The 21761-nt window shown below is 37.9% G+C and overlaps 1 protein-coding gene across 3 annotated transcripts in view; it reads right to left on the bottom strand.

Annotated features, from left to right (window-relative positions):
* ACOX3 (acyl-CoA oxidase 3, pristanoyl) overlaps positions 1-21761 on the bottom strand; it is a 76830-nt gene that overhangs the window by 41749 nt on the left and 13320 nt on the right. For all 3 annotated transcript variants that reach the window (XM_063457732.1, XM_063457731.1, XM_063457733.1), the window contains exons 6-10: positions 19055-19198; positions 17779-17867; positions 8378-8474; positions 7417-7599; positions 1306-1428 (exon numbers count right to left, since the gene is read on the bottom strand). In XM_063457732.1, coding sequence (XP_063313802.1) covers positions 1306-1428; positions 7417-7599; positions 8378-8474; positions 17779-17867; positions 19055-19198 — 636 coding nt within the window. The remainder of the gene's footprint in view (positions 1-1305; positions 1429-7416; positions 7600-8377; positions 8475-17778; positions 17868-19054; positions 19199-21761) is intronic.

The following is a 21761-nucleotide window of genomic DNA, read 5'->3' as shown; positions in this document are numbered from 1 at the left end:
GAAAAATGGGGGCAAAAACAAAAGTGTTGCATTTATAAATTTTGTTCAGTGTATATATGACAGGATACACTTCTAAATTTCAGAGCAGACTTCCCTATTGCATTAACTTTAACTACAAACCAAACCAACCAGTCTTGAATCTAGGCAAATAAAATACAGGGAAAAAAAGAAAGCAATATCCTTTACAATCGTAATGGGGTGGGGCAAACCCCAAAAAACATGTATACATTTTTAAATTTGTTTTTATGTATTTGTGTCCAATAAAAACGGAATTCAACATGTGCATTGAGACGCAATTGCAATTGCGCAATTCTTCAGAAAGGTCTCAGTATGTACCTGAGGGAAAAAAAAAAATTGCCATTTGGTGTGCCCCCTAATTTGCAGTATGATCCATTTATTGGACGCAAAATAAATGTTTTCATTAAAAATCACTTTTTCCTAGATTTTCTTTTCCTTGACTGGAAACGGACTGGTATGTAGTTTAGAAATACATAAGGACAAAGTTGCCATTTTGCACACAATGAAAACAAAATTTGGTTCATATTGTGTCAGCCATTAGGTGTGACAAAGTACAGAGCTACACAACAACAGTAGAAGCATCAGGGATCCATCTTGGCCAGAACTTCAGAAGACTTCTGAAAGATTGACCTTGCATGGTGCTCTTATTTAAGCAAATACCATGGACAGAGTTATGCGTTACAGAAAACAATATATTTGTATAAGTCTGTAATGTCTACAAGTGTATAATACATATGAAATTAATGGAAATATTTAAATGGGATTTACTAAAGAATTCCAAAGCAATAGAACATATAGTAGCTTGAAATAAATAAAAAGGCAACTCCAGAGAAATGGAAAAATCACCCTCGTTTGCAAAAGGAAACAGCAAAGTTAATTTCTCTGACCAGAGAGTTGAGATTTATTATTACTTCTGAAGTCTAGACAGTAGATTGCAGGGAATTATCACAAATAAATCATCTTTCATCCACCGAACTTCAAAAATACAAACCACAGAGATCCTAAGGCACAATTGGCTTTTTATAAACACAAGTAAATTTCTGCTGACATCACTAATATTTGGACATCGAATAGCATAACATACGCACAGAGGAAAAACCATACTTTATTGCAGCTGTTTACACTGAATTTTCAATTTTTTTTTTTTAAAAAATTTCAACACAAGCGGGAATTCAGTCGCAGTCAAAATAAATAAATAAAATTAGGAGCACAAGAGCTTTTGGCAGATGTGGAAATAAAATCTGCACATTATGCAAATAAGAGTTTATGTTTATTGTGATACTTTACCTGTCTTTGACTTTTATCTTTCATTAAAATACCGATATGAAGCTCTATTAAATTCATGAAGAAGCATTTGGAAAAATAGTCCAAAGCGTATGTAGCAGCAAGATAAGGAATCAGTCGCCATTGCTGAAACAAATAAAAACATTAATAAGACAAGTATCATAGAGATGTAAAGAAAATACTTTTTTTTTTTTTTTTTTTAAATACAAAAGAAGGCAGTTAAAATGTAGAACATACTTCCAAATTAGCTTGTTGTTGGGAAATACGTTTAACCCGGCAGGTTTTTTTTTAGTCTAAACGCTGAGCTTTGTAGTATAATAAACAAAAAAAACAAAAAAAATAAATAAAGCCGAAAAAGAAAATATAGAATGGATAAACCCCAGTGTTATCTTCTAGCACAGTATAAAGAATGGGGCCACTTTTCTTGGAAACAAGACTTGCTTAGCAAATCATGCAATTAATAAAGTTTGGATCTTGTACATGTAAACAATACATTATGAAATATTTCTTTGCGCTAAATGAAATTGACTTTCTACTATAAACACATGAGAATTAATATTTTGTAAACATTTTGACATTCGAGTAAATCTTTCTTTTGTGTTTTTGTTCTGTTGGCCATGTCCTTAAACAGAGCTGGGTTCATAATCTGTAACTATTTTGGAAGTGATGGATTAAAAGAATTATAGGGAGAAAAAAAACAAAGTTATAATGTTTTACATTTCTGAATAAAAACAAGTGGAAAGTGTGAATTCCCGGAGAGTAAGAGGATTAAGCATGCTATTGGAAAGAATGTAAAAATGCCCATCAGATCAGCATGCCACACTGCATTTGGAATCAACAGAACATGTTGAGAAAACAGAATTGTACATTGTATTGTAATTCCCAAAGCCCACCCATGCGAGCTAGACATACATCTCGACAGTTCAGTGTTTTCTATCTGATCAACATGAGTTTCCAGATATTTCAGCCTGCCTACTGGTGTCTGGAGCGACACCATGGGCGAAATACATCATGGGGAACATGATGTATTGCTCTGGATTCAGACATGTCTTTGGTTTTATACTCAGAAAAATCTGAAAAATATATTTTTTTAAAATTTACTCAAAAATGTATCAGATATTGGCTACAGAATAAGTATCATATTACCATTAGGTAAATGGCCTGTGATGTCTGCAATATATACAATTTATATTTTTGTGTGACAATGTTGTTACAAGACAAACATAGCAAATTCTAAAAGTGTTGCAGGGGCATGCTCTATTTACCACAACCACTTCAATAGCTACTAGATGCATACTTGCAAAGACAGAATATTCAAGGATATAATCTTTCAATGTAGGGTAATAACTGCTTGATTCAAGGATAAATCTGACTGCCATTCTGGGGTCAATAAGGAATTTTTTGTCCTAGCTTGTTGCAAAATTGTGCTTCAAACTGGGTTTTTTTTTTTTTTTCTCTTTTGGATCAACAGCAAAAAACAGGTGTGAGGAAGGCTGAACTTGATGGACGCAAGTCTCTTTTCAGCTATGTAATATGCTAAAGTTGTTTTGGTGCTTAAAGTGCTTTTTTTATTATTTATAATATATATATATATATATATATATTTTTTTGTAAATCTTTCTTTTATTATGGCATATGCGTTATGGGGTACAGAATAGAAAGAGGAGGCATTGTGGGGTAACACAAGTTGATGATAACAAGGTGGTGAGCAATACACCTCTAAGAAAGACTGCCATATTTTTTGTTTTTTAAAACGTCATGTAAGCAGGTTGATACAAGCTTGGTTAATAAAATAAAAATGATAATAATAATAAAAGTAATTATTGCTTAACAGTGCTAGATCGGCTACATCGATGTAGTCCTAATGTACCAACATGTCTTACAAAGTAGTAGTAGCTAGTCAGTATATGATTCAGAGAGAGGTCATTATTATGAAAAGAACATGCTAGTAATCATTGCTTACGGAACATAACATGCTAGAGTAGTTAGATAGAGCGGATACAGTAGTATTACGTTTTCTCCCATGCTGGACTGCTTTATTGTATGTTGAAGTAAGTCGCTTTATCCAAATAGCTGTGTAAGGCAACACAGGAGTTAAAATAGATGCAGGTATAAGACTAGTAACGATAATGACCTCGTTTGTCATGCGGTAGCATGGCCGCAGGATCGATAGGCAAGCTTTAAGTTATTGAGGCACACACAGAGCATGTTCATTTCGGATAGTTACAATCAGCAGGAAATCGTATGTTTGCAATAGCTTTGAACATTAATACGTATGCAAAGGTAAATCTGCTTGCATTCATATGTCTATCGCTGTATCTAGATCGCTCGGCATGTGTAAGGTTCGGTAAAAAACAGTAGTTAGCAACATATTAACGGTACATGTACCGTGTATGTAGGTGGTTGATCGTTGTGTTGGGGCATACATACATACATAGTGCAGTAAGACAAGCAGGTATATTGCAAGCTTCTAATCTCATCTATGCATGTGAAGGTGTATGACATTATGCGTTGCCTAGCCGTTGTATATGTATGTATGACATATTTAAACATGGAAACTAACAGCTAACTTGGAGGTGAAGTTACAAACAGAAGTCCAGCAAAGAGAGGTCGTGTAGCTGAGCAGGTAATGTCCCAACAGTCCGTAGCCAAGTGTGGTGGTAGTGAGACTGTCTGCTAGGGGAGATAGTTCAGCCTATACCGCTGCTGGGTGGTGCAGCCGCGCACGTCTGAGGAGTGGGAAAGATGGCCCCAGCAGCTTGTAAGATCCACAGGGGTATGGCTTGGTGCGGACCGGTGGCAGCCGACTGCCAGCCCCAGGCATCCGTGAAGGCCCTCACCTGTGTTCCACTGACACTGTTACTCAAAGAGGGCGGGTCATCCCTTCTGCGGGCGCCATGTGGGGCTCTGGTGTTCTGCCGCCGCCAGCGGCGGGTGAGCCTCTGACGGTGTGGTCGGTGTTTTGGAGTCTGACTCCATGTGGTCTTCAGCCTGGGAAGGCCTTGTGGGCGGCCTTCAGTGCCGCGTCTCTGTCGTTGGTTGAGCTTTGGGCCTTGAGGCACATCTTTGGGCCTGGTAGAGACTCCGCCGCCGTAGTGAGGTGATTTGGAGTGCGTGTTTGGCTTCACCCGTCTCCTCCGCCACTTGTCGGTGTGTGACTCAGGAGTTGTCCGGCAGAACAAGCTTGGTGCGTGGTGGAGAGGGTGCGGTGGGTCAGGCGGCGGTTGCACGTTTCGTGGTTTGCTCTCAAGCCTCTTCCAGAAGGCTGTGAATAGCTTGTCAATGCGGACCTCCAGCGGCTCCATTAGGTCCCATGTGGTAAGGGTCCGTGCGGAGTCCGCCATCTTGTCTGCAGCTGCACAGAGTGGCTGTCGTTTTCGGGTTACCCCGTCGTCGTTTGGCAGCAGGTAATGGTTAGCTGGGACCGGGATAACCCCCGCCGGTCCATAGGGGGGGGGGAACATGGGCCTGGTCTCTGTCTGGAAGCCGTCGCTGGCGATGGAGGAGCGGCCGCCTCCTCCACGCCGGCCATGCTTGTAGGCCTCGGGTCGCTTTTCCTGGGTGTTCTGCAATCGGTGCCTGGTGTGTGGTACCAATGCGTAGCCCTCATCAGCAGCCTTCTGTAGGTGGCCCATTTGTCGGGTTTTGATATTGATTTGTGGCATTTTATCCGACAGATTTGTAGTTTGGAGCGGGAACAGCTTTGTCCTGCACCCGCTCGGCTCTGCGTCCAGGCTCCCCCCCCCCATAATATATATATTTTTTTATAATTTGGTTATTATGGACTTTTTGCGAGAACAGTATATTTATTGTTCTCAAAATAGAGGGTCACATGCAAAGATGGAAAGAAGAGGGATAAAGCAGGACACAAACCGATCGCTGATGCTGGGAAGGTTTCTGTGAATGATTTAAACACTCTGCTCCGGATTGTTCTCTTTAAAATGCAGAGATTATGTCATCTAGGAATCAGTGATAACCAATTTAATATGTTAAGCAATCTAACCTGAAAACCCAATGGATCAGTAAATAGTACCATAAAATGTACTGTAATTCTTTCTGCCTGAATGAAAAGCTATAGCTTATTTTAACACGTCCTACTTGGTTAAAGTTTAATTACATGGCACATGTACTATGAATATTAAAAACATTTAAGACAAAATACTATACTGAGCAGTGAGCCGAATAGGGAATTGGGAATAGGTATACAGTCAGAACTTCTCATACGTTTCAGCAAAATATTCCCTGTTATGGAAGCATAGCAAGCTCACTTTGTTTACACCCCATTTAAATTGTATTTTAAGAACACAAATGTTTGATATGATCAATACTTATTTGCACACCGCTAGTAAAAACTGCTAATGTAATCCCAGCACAATTTATACATAAGCCCTGTTCTTTCAGCAATGCTTTATTTTTCTCAAAAAAACAAACAAAAAAAATCACTACTAAATACAGAGCTTTAAGACTTTCTTCATGTCCTTCCTGATAACTGCATGATCTACAAACAAACTTTCAAACAAAAGTAGATGTTTTATTAACATTAGCAAAAATGAAATATTATTATCACTATTATGTTATTATTTATATAGCGCCATCAAATTCTGGGTGGACGAATAGACATGTAGATGTAATCAGACAAGTTGGACACACAGGAACAGAGGGGTTGAGGGCCCTGCTCAATGAGCTTACATGCTAGAGGGAGTGGGGTATAGTGACACAAAAAGGTAAGGATAGTATTAGACTAATGACAGTTGCAGAAGAGAAGAGAAATCAAGGATGCAACTATGCTTAGGAGTTATGATGTGGTTTATAAAGACACAGAGGTTATCCATTACATAAGAATAGTGATGTCCCGAAAAGTTCGCCAGGAACTGTTCGCCGGCGAACATAGCTTGTTCGTGGCGAACGCAGTGGGCGAACATATGCGATGGTCGGTCCGCCCCCTATTCGTCATCATTGAGTAAACTTTGACCCTGTACCTCACAGTCAGCAGACACATTCCAGCCAATCAGCAGCAGACCCTCCCTCCCACCTCCATGACGAATAGGGTGCGGACCGAACTTCGCATATGTTCGCCCGCCGCGAACAAGCTATGTTCGCCGGTGAACAGTTCCCGGCGAACTGTTCGGGACATCACTACATAAGAACAATTCAGGAGGACAGAAACAATGAAAAAGTAACAAGGCACACTAAACAGCAGCGAGGAGGACCCCATAACTCTGCTACTCCACCAGCAGGTGTCAAATCTAATCGGCTGAGTCACTCCGTTAAACTGGCCAGTGAAAATAAAAGACATCTAGAATGTACAGAATTGTATATTTAGTGATGGTTTTATTTCTTCTCCAATATGAGATATGCTTGGCCCTTTATCAACGTCGACCTATTACTTTTGAGATTTTTCAATAGAGAAATGTCCCCTTAAACATAGTAACACAGTAACTGAGTATAGGCAGCTTATAAACCATTTGATCATTTTGATCTCACTATAACCTTACAATATGCAACCTCACATGTACTTCCACATTTTCCCAAATACGTTGCAATTATGTATTCAGTCCTAAAATTGACCTACCGTCCTTTTTCGCTTTCCTAGCTCTAAGGTTACCAGGACACGTCAGCTTCCATGAAATGAAAGTAATAAAGGTAAATAAAGATGGCCAAAACAGTGATGTAGTAGGCATTTGTAAAGATGACAACAAATGGCAAAATAGCATAAGAGTCAAATAAATGACAATGGTCAATCAAGTGTGACCATTAGCTGCCATGGATTTGCTGACATGTTGATGCATGTTCAAAAATGTCAAACATGGAGTCCAAATAATGTGCACATTTTAAAAATAAATTAATATATATGTTTAAGGCCGTAGGCCTGTATTTGTGGGAGGAGTTAGCATTCCTATAAAACGCTACTCCCCTCTCTTTACCTTTGCCGTGATGTACGCTGTTCAACCCACCCACCGCACCCTCTCATATTCACACAATACCTTCGGGGGGGCCATCTTTTTTACAGGCCTACACCCTACGTCGGTTCCGGCACACCTCACCGACTTTAACCAATCATATGGTATTTCACAGTCACTAATTAACCGACCACAAATAATATTAACAGCCAACCTGCAACTGATATTCAAGGACAGGGATCTCTTCTATATCAGTTGGTCCAAACTGTCGACGTGTTGCAGAAAATCTAATAGCTATGGATATTGCAAGTTTGAGATTCACCACTGCCATTCCAATAATAGATACTCTCCCGGTGGACAAGGTACCAAGAGAAGCTCCGAGACGTTGCTTGGGATCCTGCAAGAATCAAAAAACACTATCAGGGTTACTAACCAAAGTGAGAATCGGTGTGAATTCAAAGTAAATTTCAAATTTAAGGCCAAACTAAATTAACTTGAAGCATAGCTAACTGGGAGAATGTTTACAGCTCCGGTATTTTGGTTTTAAATTTTAAATTCGCTTTGAATTCCTGACAATTTTCACATTTGTGAAAATTGTACTGGAGAAAAAGACAAAATAGTGTTATTAACTAGACTGTAAATTCCAGTGTATTGAAAACCAAATTTCAAAACTCAGGCTAGAATATCCAAACTGTGACTATGGCAAATGTAGGCATTTTATTTCAAATCTGATTTGTTTCCTCCATTTAAGTTTTAATTAATTATTTAGTAAATAGGCCCTTACATTTGTTTAAAAGTACACTTCAAGAGCATTTAGGTTTTCCAAGAGAACATTTTAATTAGTACTGGATTAGAAACTTTTGGATACAACTAACTGCAAAACAGCACATAAATCATAAGCAGTTCTGTGACTTAGACTACCTTGTAATGTATGCTTCAAAGTAATATATATAAAAAAAAAAAGGTTTAATTATTTTGAAGAATATAGGATAAGTTTATTAAAAAAAAAAAAAAAAAATTGAATTTTAAAAGCAGAATGAATTATTAATGATAGCATGCCCAACTGTGATAGAAAATTGTGGATTAGAGTTATAGAAGAATACTATTTCTGGAGAAAATGGAACAGACCAACCTGATTGTGATACACAGGTCCTGCTTACCAGGCACACACATACCTTGTATTTACTTGTGTAGGTGCCACTTGACGAAATGTCACCAGTTTGATTGAGAAGGCAATCCTGAGGAACCCGAACGCTGTGGAACATGGCAAACCTGCAAATATTGAATTAAAACCATTAGGACAGATACAGAAGGCAATTAAAATTAAATGCATTAGGATTAGGCAATAGGGAGGCAGCTTTTAGACATACATTAAGAAAACTTAGCTACTGTGTCAAGTAACCAGTTTATAGCCATTTTAGATTTAGAAACAAATACACTATTTGACACACTTAATTTTTGCACAAGTCTAATTTTACTTTTGTTTAACTTGTGCTCGGATGGGAGAGATGTTTTCACTATTGCACATGGTGACCTCATGCACATGTCGGGTAAGTGTCTTTGCTAAGCTCTGCACACATCCTGGTTCACAATCCGGTTTACTGGTCTGCGTATAAACGATTAGTAACAGTAATAACAGTGTAATAATCAATTTATTGAGCAGTTTTAGTCATCTTGTGTAATGAGTGGATCTATGGTTGGGTGATAAACGACTTATGCATGGTGGCATGGTGGCCAGCTGTTTATGGGATAAGATCAGACCACAAGAAGCAGAGCAGCTCCTGGTTGGTGAAGAAGAGATCTGCCAAAAAATGCCGTCAGCTTCTCCAAATTGGCCAGCTATAAATGATTAATAGTAACCCTATATTAAAACATATACTGAACATGACACAGATGTCAACCTTCCCATCACAAAGGTCAAACATACACATAATTGAATTATTTAAGTACATGTTTAATAGGTTTTAACATTGTTATTTCTTATACTATTCCTACAAGAAATTGCTTAAAGCACTTCTCTGCAAAATAGAAATGTGATTTACATAAGCTAAAACGTACCAGCCAAGTATGTGTAAAGGATTATATACTAGAAAGTTGGCTGGCCGTGACTCCCTTTATTGCCGGCTCTCACCTCTGCTAAAAAGCTCGTCGTTTGTTTTATTTTGGCATTTGTGCGCAGAAAAAGCTTGGCAAATATTTATGGCTGTTCTAAATATTTACGTACGCACTGAAATTAATGAAACTTTAAATAAATTATGTTGAATAAACTCAAAGAACTCTTGTGTTATGAAAGTGAAGTTCAAACGAGCATAAAGCAATACAATGTTTTCTTCTCCTAATTCTACTCTCTAGAACTCTTGCTCGTGTTGATAACTTCAGAAATAGCTTTCCCTTAAGTGAAAATAAACAATGGAACATTTTAGATTGAATAATACTTGTGCCACATACTTTAATTTTCTATAAATATCCACACAACTAAAAGAAGAGTGTGATCTAAGGAGAATGACTGTGATGCACAGTTCAAACTCTTTATTCAGTCCTTAAAATAAACCAGAAAAAGAAGAAAAAGGAAAGAAAAGGGGAAAATGCCAAAAATAAGAATATGCACATTTTCATTTTTGAAGTATTCCAAAGTGGTCACATAGCACTGAACTGCAAGGCCACTGTACACACTCTAGTTTTTCTACAATGATTGGATTCAAGTATATTAGAAAGCCAGATGCGGCTAAAGTGCCGGTCCATGCTGGTGTTCTCTCTCTCCTTGACTATTGCAATCCCCTTCTCAGCGGTCTTACGTTTCCAAGATCGCACCGCTGCAATCTATAATGGATGCGGCGGCGATGCTAATTTTCCTGTCCGCTCGCACCTCCCACGCCTCCCTGATCTGTCAGTCCCTGCATAGGTTTCCAGTTAGATATAGGGCTCAATTTAGGATTCTGGCGCTTGCTTACAAGTCCCTAAATAATGCTGCTCCAACCTAACGACCCTCCCTAATACACAAGTATGTCCCGTCGAGGCCCCTGCACTCTGCCGAAGACCTACGTCTATCCTCGGTCCATACTCCCACCTGATGCTTGCCTCCAAGATTTCTCCAGGGCTCTTCTGTGGAACTCCCTTCACTTCCCGTAAGACTTTCACCCAGTCTCCACTCATTCAATAAATCATTGAAAACTTACTTATTCAAGAAAGCATATCAATTAAACTGTTAGCAGGTTTTTATCCCCCACTCCCCATGACTCCTCTCCTGCAACTGTCAAAAATTACCTATTAAGCCCTCAGCGAATACTTTTCTAACAACTTACTTCGTACCCCTACTTTTACTCTTTGTGTCACTATACCCCACTCCCTCATTGAGCAGGGTCCTCCACCCCCTCTGTTCCTGTACGTCCAGTTTTCTGGTTAAAATTGAGTGTCTGTTAGTCCACCAGTTGAACAGCGCTACAGAATCTGATGGTGCTATATAAATAATAAAATGATAATAATAATAGAAGAGAAGCATGACGTGTTCATATAATGTTACTTACAGCATTATCTACTGAAGTGAGATTTCTTGGCCAGAGTAGCCAAAATGAAAGCATAGCAACTGACTTTCACAATATGAATTTCACTTTTGATCCTCACTTTAGTAAATAATCCCATCAATCTAGCTTTTTTTTGCTTTTTTTTTTACATCCCTTTGTGTATAATTTTACAATACACTCGGTGTATAATTTATTGTTACTATTCCTCATTTGCATACATGATATTTGCAACAAAAAGCTCAAGGCCAATGATATAAAGTATGGGAATTTGCCAAAAAAACAAAAACAAAAGAAAAACACCAAAACTTTAAAAAGCAAGTATCGTTTGTTAATCTTCTATCATTTTGGATTGGTAGCTTTTGTATATTTTTAAATATATATTGATAACCAGATGAGCTCTCGCTAGCGATCGAATCCTCACCAAGCATCCAATGTCCGTGGCACCATGCCTTAAGTGGAGGTGTCCTTTGCTAAATGGCATCACAGGTTGATAGCAAAACGTGGGGTACATATAAAAACATGACATGGACTATGTCAATGCTGGCTGCCTTAGTATTCATCAATACTGTAAAAGAGACTGACCTAAACATTGGATTGCTGTGACAAGCTGTACCTAGTTCAGCAAGACAGTCCAGCAACAGGTATTGACTGGTCCCATGCCCTTTGTTTACCCTGAGAGCCAATCACATGTTAGCTGACAGCTAAGGCAATGTGATCGGCAATCGTAGCGACCAGTCGAAATTAACAGTCTAGGTTTAGACCTATAGAACTAGGATGTATGTTACTATTAAAGGTTAGAGTTGGTATTTGTGTTACAATATATGGTTGAGTAAGAATTATGTTTAAAATAACATTTGTATTTGTATAGTCAGGTTCAAGAAACTATTTAGGGGAAACTGTCAGGTAGAATAAAGATTTACTGAAATATATCTTCATTTTTAAAAGGACCACAGTACTCACCCAAGTCATTTTATTTCAAAGAACTGGTCTGGGTGCAATTGCCATTTTGTTTTGGTTATGCAATGTAAAACATTAATATTTTGGAGGTATGGCAATGTTCCTTTGCAGGGCTAAACACACCTTTAATCCAACATGATGATAACCCCAAGACAACCGCTGCCTTGCTAAAGAAGCTAAAGGTAAAGGTGATGGACTGGCCAAGCATGTCTCCAGACCTAAACACTATTGAGCATCTGTGGGGCATCCTCAAACGGAAGGTGGGGGAGCACAAGGTCTCTAACATCCACCAGCTCCATGATGTCATCATGGAGGAGTGGTAGAGGACTCCAGTGGCAACCTATGAAGCTCTGGTGAACTCCATGCCCATGAGGGTTAAGGCAGTGTTGGGAAATAAAGGTGGCCACACAAACTATTGACATTTTGGGCTCAATTTTGACATTTCCACTTAGGGGTGTACTCACTTTTGTTGCGGTTTAGACATTAATTGCTGTGCAAATACAAAAAGAGAAGTCCTGCGCTTAAGCAGCAAGGACTACAACACACATCCAAAAACCAAAGAAAAGAAAATGTTACTTGCGCTTTTTCCTTAATCCCTATGTATATTTAGACAAATGGAGGTCATTTAGTTAATTGCTGTGCGTTGAGTTATTTTAAGTGGACAGCAAACTTGCACTGTTATACAGGTTGTACACTTACTACTTTACATTGTAGCAGAGTGTCATTTCTTCATAAAAATATACACAACTCGTGAAGAATGTGTACTCGACACAGCTCATGTTATTGAGTTAAGACATTTTTAAAAAAAACATTTATTAAAGGGACACTATAGTCACCAGAACAACTACAGCTTAAGTTGCAGTCACTCAGACAGCTACTAGAGGTGCTTCCTAGGTCAGTGCTGCACAAAGGGTTTGTATTCCTGACCATATGGTGATCCTTTAAGTACAGAACTAAAGATGACACACTTTTTAACATTTGCATGTTTGCACTGTTCATGTAATGCAATTATTTTAAATTACATTTTTTTTAAAAACTGTTAGCGTGCAGGATGTGGACTAAATTGCAAGAAATGTTCAAAATATCAAACTGCATAACGTGTGCAAAGATTGTTTTAATTTTGTCAAACACAGACGGGTTAATGTAGAGGTTTATTAGGCAGTAAAAAAGCTCTTCCATAAACACAGTCAGAATGTACTGCTTAGTGACCCATAAGATAGGATTCCACTGTTAGAAGACAGTAAATAAACCTCAAACTGTCTGCAAAAGAATTCTAGAGTGGGAAAATAAACACTGAAATACGACCGATAATCAGTATAGGCATCGGCTCTTGGAAAAAAAATTGGTCCATTCCTAATATACATTAATTCTTAAACATTTAAGTTATGTAGAAGAGTTTAAATAAATATTACTAATGTAATAACATAACAGGATAGCCCAAGATTTCCTTATACAAAACCAAACCAAAACATTTAAAGGGACACTACAGGCATCAGAACCACTACAGCTTAATGTAGTAGTTATGGGACAAATTGCCTGCACCTGCAGGCTAAGCAGTGTAAACGCTACTTTATCTAAAAATTTTGTCTACACTGCTGTATAACACCACCTCTAATGGCTGTCACCCGGCAGCCACAAGAGATTTCTTGGGTTTTGTCCTGTAAAGATTGCAGGACCGACATTAACCATATCCATGCCATGCATGTGGACGCTGAACACTCCCCATAGAAATGCAGGGTCAAGTAATCTCTATGAGGAGATGCTGAATGGTGCACCTCAATTTTCACATAAGTGCACTAATCTTTCAGTGCTTCCCTATGGATAAGCATTGGATTGGCGGAGCTCATCAGGACTGATTAACTCAGTCAATGAGCCGAGAATTAAGACAAGTGAATTTTTTTTTTGCTAAATTAGTCTGGACAAAAAATTTAAATAGGTAGGGCAACAGTCTACCATTAGGAATACATGTTTGTACTTATATCTTTACTGTGATCCTTAAAAAAAAAAAAAAAAAGGCTATAGATCTTGGACAGTACTTGGACATGACAACAACTAAAAAAACTGTATTACACAAATAATTACATAAAAATACATATGTATTCGCCACCAATATAAGGGAACAGAAAGAACAGCAATTTAAGTGCCAAGAAAATATTAACAAAAGTGATCCAAAACAAATGTAAAAAATACTAGTGAAACAAACATAATATTAGAACATATGAAGTTCTAGCTGTATATATGCTACATAGAAAGCACAGAAATCTAATATGTTGCATTGTTAATATTCAAATAGTTCAAGGTTGTGTATGGAGCCAGAATTTCTGTGGAGACATCTATAGTAAATGTGCCAATTTCCAAAATGATCTAATCAAAGCAGCTCCTTTTCTATGTGTTTGTTCTTAAGTCATGGCATTGTCCTGTATATATTAATACCCAGGGTGACCAGACCCAATTTGAGTCATCAGACCTGCATTCATTTTGCTATGGCTGGATCACACCAGAATGTGTAGGTTAATAACAGGAGCTGGCATGGCTCGTTAGTCCTTAAAGTGAAACCTGGCGTTCTGGGTGCTATTTACGGAATTTTCACCGGATACCTGCCATCGGGGACTGCGCACTTGTGAACCGCTTTCCCTTCTAAGGCCCTGCATATTGTATTCACATATTATATCATTAGCTCTTCACAAATTAAAACTCCCATGAATCTTTTGCAGCTAAATACACAGCACATACAATTTCGTAGTAGTATACAAACATTTATAATTGTTTAGCTGCTAAAGTGCAGTGATATGGACTTTTATAAAATCGCATTGTGCAGTATGTTGATGTTGTATAAATAACGGATTCAGTGCTATTCAACGAGTAAACAAAACTTCCAAGTAACTGTAAGAAAAATGTTTGGCCAAACAAGCTTACAGTCTTCATAAAGTGTATTAACAATGCACAATCTAACCATATCAAAATGAGCACCATAGTATGCAGTTTGTAATGTATTATTACAAAATACCATAAAGATTGAACACCAAATTTACAATATTCAATAATGAAGGGCAACTATGTTAACATTAAAGGATGTTGTTATATTAATTAAAGCCAACGTATACTGAGAAGAGGTAAAGTCAAATAGTGTATTGGCAGGCATTTGTATAGCTGTACTAGGGAAAAAAAACAAAAACTGGAAAATTTGTTATTTCTGATCCACTAGCGCTACCTTGTGGTCCAAGTTCTGCATTACATATGTGAAAAGATACTTCAACTTTCTCCCCCCAAAATTCAAATATATATATATATAATATATATATATAATATAAAATATATAAAAAATTAATTATTATTATACCAATCAGTTACTCGTGCAAATTAGTTTTACTATGAATGAGGTCTCAAACCTGCTCTCGTTCTTGGTCTGAAATATATTAGGCAGTATAAGCTTATAGCAATTGATATTGCACATTGCTGTGTGTTATACGTCATTAAAACATGCTGAATTGCAGATCGTGTCCATGGATGACTAGAGTGCATAAAAGGAACAACGAGGTTATATCATTATAATTATATTGAGTGGCTAATGGTATCTTTAATATAGGAATGCAGTTTTATAACTTGCCATGTATTTCTGTAATTGTGGAGTGCGTATATTTTTGAGCAACATTAGCAGAACCTGGAAGTGCTAGGATTCTTACGTTCATGGAACATGACAGCTGAGCAAGTTGAGACAATAAGTTTTTGCTTTCAACAGTGACTATTGAAATCCATAACAGCCTCAATAAGCTGAAATCAGCACAAGATCCGTTCGATGGAAGCTTCACAAAAGAGGATATTTTTAGTGTACTTATCAGAATTTTCATTTTATGGCTAACTTCCAAGGCATCAGCTGGTTAGGACAGAAATAGTCAATTATTGACGTGAGGTATAAGAGATTCTTCCTCCTAAAGATTTGCAGTCATGTCCCAAAGCATTCTCTCTTTCCTGGCTACTCATAGCATGATCATCATTGGAATCGAATCATGCAAAAGAAGAAAAACAACTTGAATTAAAGATGACTAAGTGGATGTTCTGATACAAAAATAGAAACGAATGAAGCATGAACTGAAGCAAACACAGTCTTGCATGAAGCACAAGCCATGGGTGTGATAGACGATCATCTTTAACAAATGGGTTTAGAGAAGGACCAAGTTGCTGTTTTCAGGCAACATCCATAGAAACCTTCACCAACACTGTCCAGGATACAGAGGTCTGCCAGAATTCATCTTGAAGCCATTGGAAATCGTTTTTCCTCCTGATTTATAGGTTTTCTGATTTTTTTCCCCCCCTTCTCTTTCATACACACCCTTTCTCTCCTGCAAGTGTAAATCATTTATTTGTGTAAGTTTTCTGAACAGCAGTTGTTATCCATCTTCTTATGGTTGCCTTGGTGTAGTGAACAAGATGAGCCATGAGACTTTTGTGTTGGGTTCCGTAAACTCTTCTGCTTGCATCTATCCTTAATATTTTACACTTCTGATAGGAATTCTCTCACAAGATTTTCATGTTGGTCCATCATTTTAAGCTTAGTCTTATTTCTAAAAATGAAAAGGTATTGACCAGAACTAATGCAAGAAACATATCTGCCCTGGTTTTAATGTTCCAATGTGCCCGGCGAACAAGGCCCATCATGGAAAAGAGAGCCCCCAGGAAGTTCATGAACTCTGAAGTGGAGACCTTCTCCTGCAGACCAGGAATTCTTATTTTTTATATAAGTCTGTGTATCTGGTGATCTGAAAAGGAGACCCAAGCTGTTTTGGAGTCTATAAAAGATACCAAAATGGCTAGCTCCTAAGATGGTTTCTACTGTCCCTTTTTAACGTTTATGATCCAGCTGAAATCATGCAAAGAGGCAATCATTATTCTTTTCGTGTTGACTGATGATCATCAGAATATTGTGGTGAGATTTATTTTTATTTTCTTTTGCAGGAAAATAATCAAATGAACCACTCTGAAAGGTGAACAGAGCCCAAATGGTATACTTTAAAATTGAAAATGTTTACTATCACAAATCAAAGATACCTGTACCCCTTCCAGTATCTTGCATATTCCTCCCACATCTGACAAGCCCCTATCCAGTCTGTATGCTGTGGGTGCAAAGCAAAACGGAGGCTTCTTCTGTCTCCAAGTACCAGCATATCTCTTGAAGAAGCAAGGTGAATGGTTAGTGTAGGACCCACCTAAGAGGTTTGCCTTGACGTGGCAAGTGGGCATTTCCCTCTAATGGTCTTTGGAGTAACTAAATAGCCTCCATTTGTTTAAATATACATAGGGATTTGGGAGAGAGCTCAGGTATCTTTTTTTTTGCTTTTTACTGTATGTATTGGGGCTGATGTGTACTATGGTCGTTGCTGCCGCCCAAGAGTAGTGGGAGTTTGACCGCAGGACTTGTTTTTTTTTTTTTGTATTTATATCTCTTTAATTATCTACCATGAGGTAAAAGAGCTATTTTTGCCTCCAGCTTCATTAGATACCGGACTAGGAAAGCTTCATTCCAGCAGACATATCAAAGTCATCTTCTGTAACTTTCCTAGCATTAGAATGTCTCTTTTTAGGTGCCTCTTTATTTACAGTTTTATTTGCATCCACAGCTTATCCAGCCTTGTTTTTTTTTTTTTTTTTACCTGCCATTACCATTGAGCATTCTGTGCAAAGAATTTTTTCCCTTGAAAGCTGCAATAACTGCATGCCAGACAAGGATCTCCTTTTTCAGGTTATAGCAGACCAGAGAATGCTTAAGCGGTTATGGAGCTTAGGGTCACCCATTGATATCTGCATATAAAAGTATTAGTATAAAATAATTTATAACATAGACAAACCAATCTCACATTTTGAGAGAAAGGTAACAATTCAACAAGTGCTCAAAAAGGGAGCAGGCCTAATCGAATTAGATCATAACATAAATAAAACAGGAAAGCTAGACAGGACATTTTGGGTTGCTGGATTAAGTTTAATAAAATGATCAGCAGATTTTATTGGTGGTGGGGGAGGTGGGCAGGGGAGAAATTGTTTGCAAATTACTATTCATAACCACTTTATAAGCTCTTGGAAATAGTAAATAGAATATTACATACCCATTGTCTAACCCATTTTGGCCGAGCTTTTTTCCAATGTCTCCGACAAGCACTCCAGGCATAGGAAGAAGTGTTTTGGGGTCACGGATCTGTAGGGTGGTAAAAACTTAATACATCGGTGGTAGTAGCTAGTAGCAAACAATAGAGACATTATTACCCTAATTTTAGAGGTCCATAAAAAGAAGTAACTGAAAAAACAACGTGGCACTGTGGTAGTAATGTTCAAACACAGATTTACAAGTGCAGCTAATCAATCAACTGCGTACAGAGTGGACTCAAACAAAACTTTCACCTGGATTTCAAGGACAGTTAATTGCAGTGGTTCACACAAGTTAAGAAACAGCTGTGAAGCTCAATTAAATAGCAATTACTACGCAAACATTAAGAGCAATTACCATTACATGCAAGCTCACAAAAGAAAAATGGACCATTAGCATGAAAAAAAATACTGTAGCTAAAAAAGGTTTCGATAGGCGATCTTCAAAACATTTTAGCTATGCAAACTAAAAAATATAAAAATAAACACTATTTGAAAGTCTATACTGTGTGAGTGTTTAATTCACAATATTTTACCATCCTGATCAGTAGTATTAATTATATTGCTGGCATTTTTTTTTTATTCCCAAATTGCAGAAAAATGCAACACAATAAATCATTTCCTTAAATAAACACACAATAATCCAAGTATTTGAGTTTCAGTTTATACTATGATATTATCATCATATTAAGACCAGTGTGGAGCTCCTGCTATACAATGGTATTACATTTTCTACACTATAAAGTCTATTCACAACAGAAAATAGACTAGTGGGGCAAGCATGATAAAGAAAATGTAAATAAATGTGGTTGCAATAGGGAATTCACAGCCCATTTGATTTGATTTGTAGTTTAGTCTTTATTGACTAGGATTTGACTTAGCCTATATCAGTTGTCCGTGAGACAGCCATTTTTCGCATGTCTACAAGTCTAACGGATCCACTCACAAATTCTTGAAGAACTACAGCAAGCAAACTCGAATTATTGATCCACTGACTTTAACAGAGCATAGCTTTATGGAGAGGAAACCTGAGTAGTTCTTTGAGAAGAAGCTAAACTAACAAGGACTGACCTGTCCCCTTACTTCAGTATTATTTTGTGGGGCGACAATATTATTTCTCATAATATTCCATAATTTGAAAAGTTTATCCAACAATATTAAATCACTCAAACAATGCTCAGTTTTAGCTTTACTCAACAACCACAAAATAAGTGTATCTTTTTACAGGACCAGACTCACCTGCACAACAAAGGAATGTAAACCATGGCATCTCCCATCAGATGTGTACAGCTGAGCATAAACAAGGGCATGTGTGGCGGTCTTCCCCATGTTACCCACCCAGAACTTGGCAGCTTCAAAATCTGGTGTATTAATAACAAATTCCTAGAGAGAAATAAAAAATACATAATGCTGTATTCCACACACAAGCTACTGTACTAATCCATAAAATTCATTCTTCTGCACTTTAAACACACAAAAAACAGCCTCTCTTTTGACAGACAATACCACATTTTATAATTAATAGTAAATGATTGTAGAGGGAGAAATATAGAGGCCATAAAAATGATGCTAATAAATATACTTTTGTCTAGGTGATCTAGGTGTCTCCATTTTCACCATCATACAGACAAGCAAGAGTGCCCAACTAACCCGACATAGTGGTGGTAGACAAGGAACGAAAGACTACAAAGGTGGTGGATGTGGCAATACCCAGTGACATCAAGAAGAAGGAACATAAAGTGGACAAATACCAAAAGTGAAGGCTGTAGTAGTCCCAGTTGTGATAGGAGCACTTGGTAGAGGGGCTTCAGCAGATTCCAGATGGGACATCATATTCAATAAAGTGTGAGCTATACCAATAAAAGTAAGTCGGTTGAGGTGTGATGAAACAGATGATCAGGTAGGCCGGTATAAAAATAAAAAAGGAGGGCCCACCTACTGAAAGAAAGATGGATGGGGTTCCAATCATCAGCATAACACCAGGAGGTAGCTGGGAGGCGGTACCCATAAATTGGGCAAGTATGCCACCAAGTTTTGTGGTTAGGTGGTGGCCTCTTGGGAACAATAAAAAAAATTGAGATAGATTGGCCGGGACACGTGATAGCCCTAACTGCTTTGCCAAGAAGGTGGAGTTGTGAGGGAGTGACTATGCTTTGGGCTGAGGGGTGATATGCCTCTGTAGATGAGGTTGAGAGTTGGCCGTGTAGGAAAGCTATGCAGCACAAGCAGCTGAAAGACTACCTAGGGCCGACTAAGGAACCTGAACAGCCAGACCAAACTAAATGTAAAGTCCTATAAAGCAAGTCACTGCTCTAAGAAGGGAGGTGTACTCGCTATACTACCCAACTTCCAAGTAGATTTCAGGAATATGAAGACAGGCAAGCTGTATTATCGGACCTCGGGTTTAATTTAAAAATGAGAAAGGGTACTCATAAAACTAGCCAAGATCAGGATACCAGAAATACGTTAATACGATATATCCACTAAACGCAAGCATAACCCGGAACTTGTTGGTAGCTCCACAGAATGTGAGTGGGTTACTTACACGATTGTTGTATGTCCTCACTTGCTTGGAAATATTGCCCCATAGGCCTCCTCTTTCTGTTCTTTTTCATATACCCCTGGAACCGTAACACCAAGCCTCAATAGAATCAAGAGCATTTGGTGATGACTGGACTGTCCCCTTTGGACTTTGTTTCATAATCGCATGTAGAATATAAGATTTATTTATTCCATTTTGGCACAAATTGTTTTATATTGTATTGTTACTTTCTTTTGGGAATTTGGGGACTCGTCTCATTTCAGTGTTTACTGCCTATAGTAATGTACAGTTGACACACTGGCACTTATCCATACTGAATATATTGTCATATTTAAAACCATTTGCCTCCCAACCGGCGCATTCTGGAGGCATAAGTAAACAAGTAAAGTAATGAAGGCACAAATGTAGGCAGAATGTCATGAAACAAAGAGAAAATTTAGCTGGACTAAACAGAGGCCGAATGTACTGACACGAAATTGGATATGCAGAGTGGCCGAACATACAAGGTCAAAAAGAAGAGAACTGGAGGAGGTTGACCCGCGAGTCAGGCTGCCAACTCCTGGAACAGAGTCTCCTCCACTGATGCTGGAAAACCTTCCTAAGCTGCAAAGCCTGCAAAATGGAAGTTGTGTGCGGTAACCTAGTCACCAGGTTACAATAGTCGGCAGAAGGTCAGGAGGTAGATTTAGGCCGGACAAAACCCCTCCCACAACTCCAGGCATATTGTCTTCAGATACACATATATATTATGCAAATACATGAACATTTTTCAATATTTTTCTCACACTTTTTTTATTACTAAGGCTTTTATACCATAATGAAAATGCCACTATACAAATGATGAAAATCACAGACATACAGTCTACTTTACTTCTTCATCAATCTTTGATATACATTGGATATTAATTATTATTTATATAGCGCCAACATATTCCGCAGTGCTTTACAATTATAAAATAGGGATATTTGATAAGTAATTTACATACGGAATATAACAGAGACGAGGTAAAGAAGGCTCTGCTCAAATGAGCTTACAAACTATGTATAAATATAGACACAAATATATTGCAACTTGGATTGTTTAGACACCCTTCGCTGGGTCTGATAATTCTAGAGGGTTCTCTTTTTATCTGTTTACTTTTTTAAACTTCTCTTTTTCTAATTATTCCGTGGCTCCATTTACTCTAGAGGTTTTTTTTTTGTCATATAATTTCCTTTGAACAACTATTCTTTCCACCATGCTGAGTTTGGGTTCCCTTATTTTCAGTGTCTAAAGACACACCAGGCATTTTATAATTTTAGCTGTTGGTTGCTTATAGATCATATTTATGGCACTATTTCCGATACGGACAATACCACAACATTTATATTGAAAAATCTGGCGATGCTTGGAGGAAATGTATC

Source organism: Pelobates fuscus, chromosome 6 (assembly GCF_036172605.1).
Source record: "Pelobates fuscus isolate aPelFus1 chromosome 6, aPelFus1.pri, whole genome shotgun sequence".
NCBI classification, from domain to species: domain Eukaryota; kingdom Metazoa; phylum Chordata; class Amphibia; order Anura; family Pelobatidae; genus Pelobates; species Pelobates fuscus.
Note: the sequence above shows the minus strand (reverse complement) of the source record. Positions and strands in the feature narration are given on the sequence as shown.